The sequence below is a fragment of the Oryx dammah genome, unplaced genomic scaffold, assembly GCF_014754425.2.
Source record: "Oryx dammah isolate SB20612 unplaced genomic scaffold, SCBI_Odam_1.1 HiC_scaffold_23, whole genome shotgun sequence".
In the NCBI taxonomy this organism is placed as follows: Eukaryota; Metazoa; Chordata; class Mammalia; order Artiodactyla; family Bovidae; genus Oryx; species Oryx dammah.
This window is the reverse complement of record NW_024070207.1, coordinates 72,338,695-72,342,991: the sequence shown is the minus strand read 5'-3', so window position 1 is coordinate 72,342,991 and position 4,297 is coordinate 72,338,695. Positions and strand designations below refer to the sequence as shown.

At 52.5% G+C, this 4,297-nt stretch overlaps 1 protein-coding gene across 1 annotated transcript in view; it reads left to right on the top strand.

The window, feature by feature from the left end:
• Nucleotides 1–339: 339 nt before the first annotated feature.
• The window catches only part of FOXO4 (forkhead box O4), a 7,553-nt gene continuing 3,595 nt past the window's right edge, over nucleotides 340–4,297 (top strand). The window contains exon 1 of the mRNA XM_040265732.1: nucleotides 340–1,470. Within this exon, the coding sequence (XP_040121666.1) occupies nucleotides 1,006–1,470 (465 nt within the window). The 5' untranslated portion in view covers nucleotides 340–1,005. The remainder of the gene's footprint in view (nucleotides 1,471–4,297) is intronic.

Here is a 4,297-nt window from a genome sequence, read left to right as displayed (position 1 = left end):
GCAGAGACCTCAATTTTTTTTTTCCTTTTTGCCCTCTTCTGACGGAAGAGGGAACGGTCTAGCATCTCTCCACACGCTCATCTAGCGATCCTGAATCACTAGGGAGAAGGGAGGAAGGGAGGGAAGGAGGAAAATGATTTTTAACGAAAAGAAAAAGTCCGAGACCACCTCTAATAATAATAATTAATGTTCCCCCTCTCTATATCCTGCCACGCCGCTCTCCTGCCACCCTGATCGGGCTGACCGCGAAGTAGGACGGGAGATGTAGTCCCCATGCCGGACCAGGGTGGCACGACTAGAGAACTCGGTTTCCCAATCCGCTCTTCAGGCGCGTGCGCAGATGGCTGCCCTGGCGAGTGGTAAACAGAGACGTCAGGCGGGGGCCGCTGCTTGGAGCAAAACAAAAGGGAAACCCGGGGGGCGGGGGGGGGGGGGTTTGATAGGGGGATTGGTGCGGGAATTTGAGAGGCTGGGGCCGCGGAGACCTGGACCCGATAAAGAGGGGGGGAGGGGAAAGGCGGGGGGAGAGGGAGTCAGGGGAGGGGCAAGTGACGCGAGGGAGCGGGGCGTGGGGGAGGGCAGTGATCCGGGTGGAGGAAATTCAGGAGGAGTGTCCGGGGGGCAGCAACTTAAAAGGGGGAGGGAACTGCGGCCAAAGAGGCGTTCTGTGATGGGAGAAAGATTTGTGAGGGGATACGGAGCCTCAGGTTTAAAAGAGCAGGAAGCTGAGAGGTTAGGAGAAAAGTGCCTTCGCTAGGCGGAGGTTACAGGTGGTGTCTCAGAAAGAGCTCCGAGGCTGCAGCCTGTAGCAGAGAAGAAACGGAGAACTGTGTGCAAGGGACAGCTTAGGATCAAGCATCCAGGGGTGAGAGGAAGTTCGAGACTTTCTTAGGACTGGCAGGAATGTGCCCCCTGGCCCTCGTTGCTTCCCCCCTGAGGGGAGGCATCGCTAGGGACTGTGGCAGGCTCCTCTGAACGTTGAGCGGCGGAGGTCCAACTTCACGTATGGATCCAGTAAATGAGAATTCAGCCAGAGAGGCTGCCGCGGTCGTAGACCTCGATCCCGACTTCGAACCCCAGAGCCGTCCCCGCTCCTGCACCTGGCCCCTTCCCCGACCAGAGCTCGCTCCCGAGCCGTCCGAGCCGTCCGAGGTGGAGTCAGGTCTGGGAGAGAAGGTACACCCGGAGGGGCGCTCGGACGGGCGCACCCAGCCGACCCTGTTGCCCGCCAGGCTCCCAGACTCGGCAGGGGGTCCCCAGCCGGGGATCCTGGGGGCTGTAACAGGTCCTCGGAAGGGAGGCTCCCGCCGGAATGCCTGGGGAAATCAGTCATATGCAGAACTCATCAGCCAGGCCATTGAAAGCGCCCCCGAGAAGCGACTGACACTGGCCCAGATCTATGAGTGGATGGTCCGCACGGTGCCCTACTTCAAGGACAAGGGTGACAGCAACAGCTCAGCAGGATGGAAGGTAACTATGATCCCCCTCAATACCTATCTCCTCCTGGTTCCCACCGGTCTCCTTACTTCTACTCTGCCTCCCCTTTGATACCCCTACCCCAGAGATCCACCTTCCGCGGTCAATTAGACAAGCCGTTTACTTAGGACCTAGTATATGCTTCTAGGTGCTTGATGCTGAAGGATCACAATGAATAAGACATTGTCCTTGCCCTGGAGAAAACTGAATTCTCTGCTCACTGCTCAACACTCCCAGCACTTTGGCTTGGGCTGCCCAAAACATTTATCCCCACAGAGAAGTCTTTATCCTATGTGCAGCGGGAACTGTGTGGATTCCCTGCAGGAACCTAGCCTTCCCTCCTCCCCCACCTCCCACCCCAACACCTTTTCTCCCATTCCTGTGGGATTACTTGGACTCCCTGCTTGCCTCCCAGTACCTCAGGGTAGAAGTACTGTTCTAGGATTCTGCTACCCAAGAAGATGGAATGAAGTGGCAAAAGGTAAAGAGTGATACCCCCGTGGGAAGGAAGTGGATCTGATGCACTGAGGGGAAAAAAAAAAAAGGAGGGGCTGCCTCAGTTTACCCTATATAATGCTGAGAAACTCTCCCTAGTCAGGGGCTATCCAAGTTGTGGGGGGAAGTTTTCATTTGCTGTTGAGGAATATTCATGGAGAAAAATAGGGCTCTGACTTTAGAACACAAGGTTGGGGGTTCCCTTGGCTTCCCATGAGGAAACTGCGAGGAGGGATTGCACTAGATGCTCCGAAAGCTTGTCCTGAGAAATATGGGACTCACAAAGTTAGGGAGCTTCAACTCCTACTGACGCCTTGTACTCCAGTAGGTGATGAGACCAGCGTGCAAGGAAATACGGGAGGTTGAGTGAGCAGAGGGTCTTCTTCTAGCTATAAGAGATCGAGGGATTGAGTCTGCAGTATCCCTTGGGGTTGGGCAGAAAAGAAAGCAAGACAGCTGACTGAGACCCTTGGCACTATTTCTGGGTAGACTGCCATGCCACAGTCGCAGCTCATAAAGAGCTCCCCTCCTTGGACCCAGCCTGCACAGCTGTTTTTTTTTTTTTTTTTCCCCTTAGGTTCATTTTCCAGGGTAGAAGAAATAATCATGAGTTGTTAGTTATGCTGTGGGAGTGTAGTCCCTCCTTAGAATTTACACTTATATTGGGTTTTCTTCGTTTATAAAGTAGTTAAAAATTTTAATCTTCACAGCAGTTCTGAGATTCCACATGTTACGTATTAGGAAACTAAGGTATAGAATGGTTGGGAAACTTGCCAAAATCGATAGAATGAGGACTTGAACTCAGGTCTAACTATAAATTATATGCTCTATCTGCTAATCCACGCTGCCATGGAATGATGGCAAAGCCAAATCAGGCTGAGTCTGGAGCCTGCAAGGCTCTCACCCCTCACTCCCTACCCCCAAGCCTGAGCTGGCTTCCCTGGTGATATGCCAAAGTTACCACCACCCCACCAGGGGGCGGCACTCACTTAGAACAAGAAGGCTTAATTTAGGTGGCTTGGGGAGCAACCAGCAGGTGCCCTCCTTCCAAGAGGTAAAAACGGTAGGCTTCTAGGGAGCCAACCTCTCCAAGTAGGAGGCTGTAGGAGGTAATAGTTCCAAGGGCTAAAGAAGAGGGGATGAGCAAATGGCACTCATGGGTACTGAGTATAGGGAAGGGAATGAACCTTCTCAGTAGACCCAGAGTTAGAAGTTGGAAAAGAAGGGGGGAGTGGGGAGGGGTTAGAAATCATAGTGCCAGAAGTAACTGTGGCTCTTAGTTACTAAGAGCTCAGGCTGGATGGACAAGTGTGATTCCCTGAAGGAACCCAAAACAGTGTGGCCAGAGTAGTTGGAGTGCTGTTACTGCAGGGTCCCAGGGAGACAAGGAGTTCTTCGCTAGAGAGCCCTGGAGCAAGAGGCCACTTAAGAATATTTTCCCAGGCAAAGGCTCTCCTTATCTAGAGCATCTGGCTGAAACACATGAAGTGATTTCTGACTGTCCATAGCCTCAGCCTCCTAGTTGCTCCAAGGCCTCTGGGCTCTTCCCAAGTTTCTAAACACTAAAGAGCTTCATGTGGGAGGTCAAATGCCCCTAAGTTTAGAGTTCCTATGCAGAAATTCCTGACGAGAAGTGGGGAAAAGGAGGTAAGAAAGAGAAGGGAGGTTCCTGGGGGGTGGGGGTGGGGTGGGGGGTGGTGGTGCCGGGTCGGGGAGGCCCTGCGGATACAAAGGGATGGTGCAACTAGCCTGGAGCAGCCAATAGAAATAAGCTGCTCTAGGGGTTCAAGAAGCTGCCAATCTCAGCTTCCTGGGCCCCTGGGAAAAAAAAACTTATCTCTAGCAGAATATCAGCAGCGAGGGAGGAAGAAAAAACAGAGCTTCTAGTACCCAAGGCACTCAAGAGCTGACGGAGCTTCAAGGGGAGATTCACCATTCTTCACCCAAGGGCCACCTGTCAATCAGGCAACAAATATTGATTATGTACTGGGAGCTTGGCACTCTGAGGGGGCCACTGCAGGAGGGCTGCCTACCTGGACAACATGTCCTGGCATTTACAATTGATAATACAAATTACTTGAAACTATAAACAACATAATATAGATTTGGGGAAATGTTGTGTGGAACAGATGAAAAATACTGAACAAGAAATCTGGCTGCAGAAGTCAAGCAACCACTTTAGGAAAGCGAGAGGACTGAAGATTGCTCTTGACAAGCTAGTAGAATTGAGAGAGGGGAACTCCTCCGGACAAGGAGGGAGGGAGGGAGGTAGGGGCCTGGTGTATCTGAGGCACAGGGAGAAGCCTGGCCTGAATGTAGTTGAAGG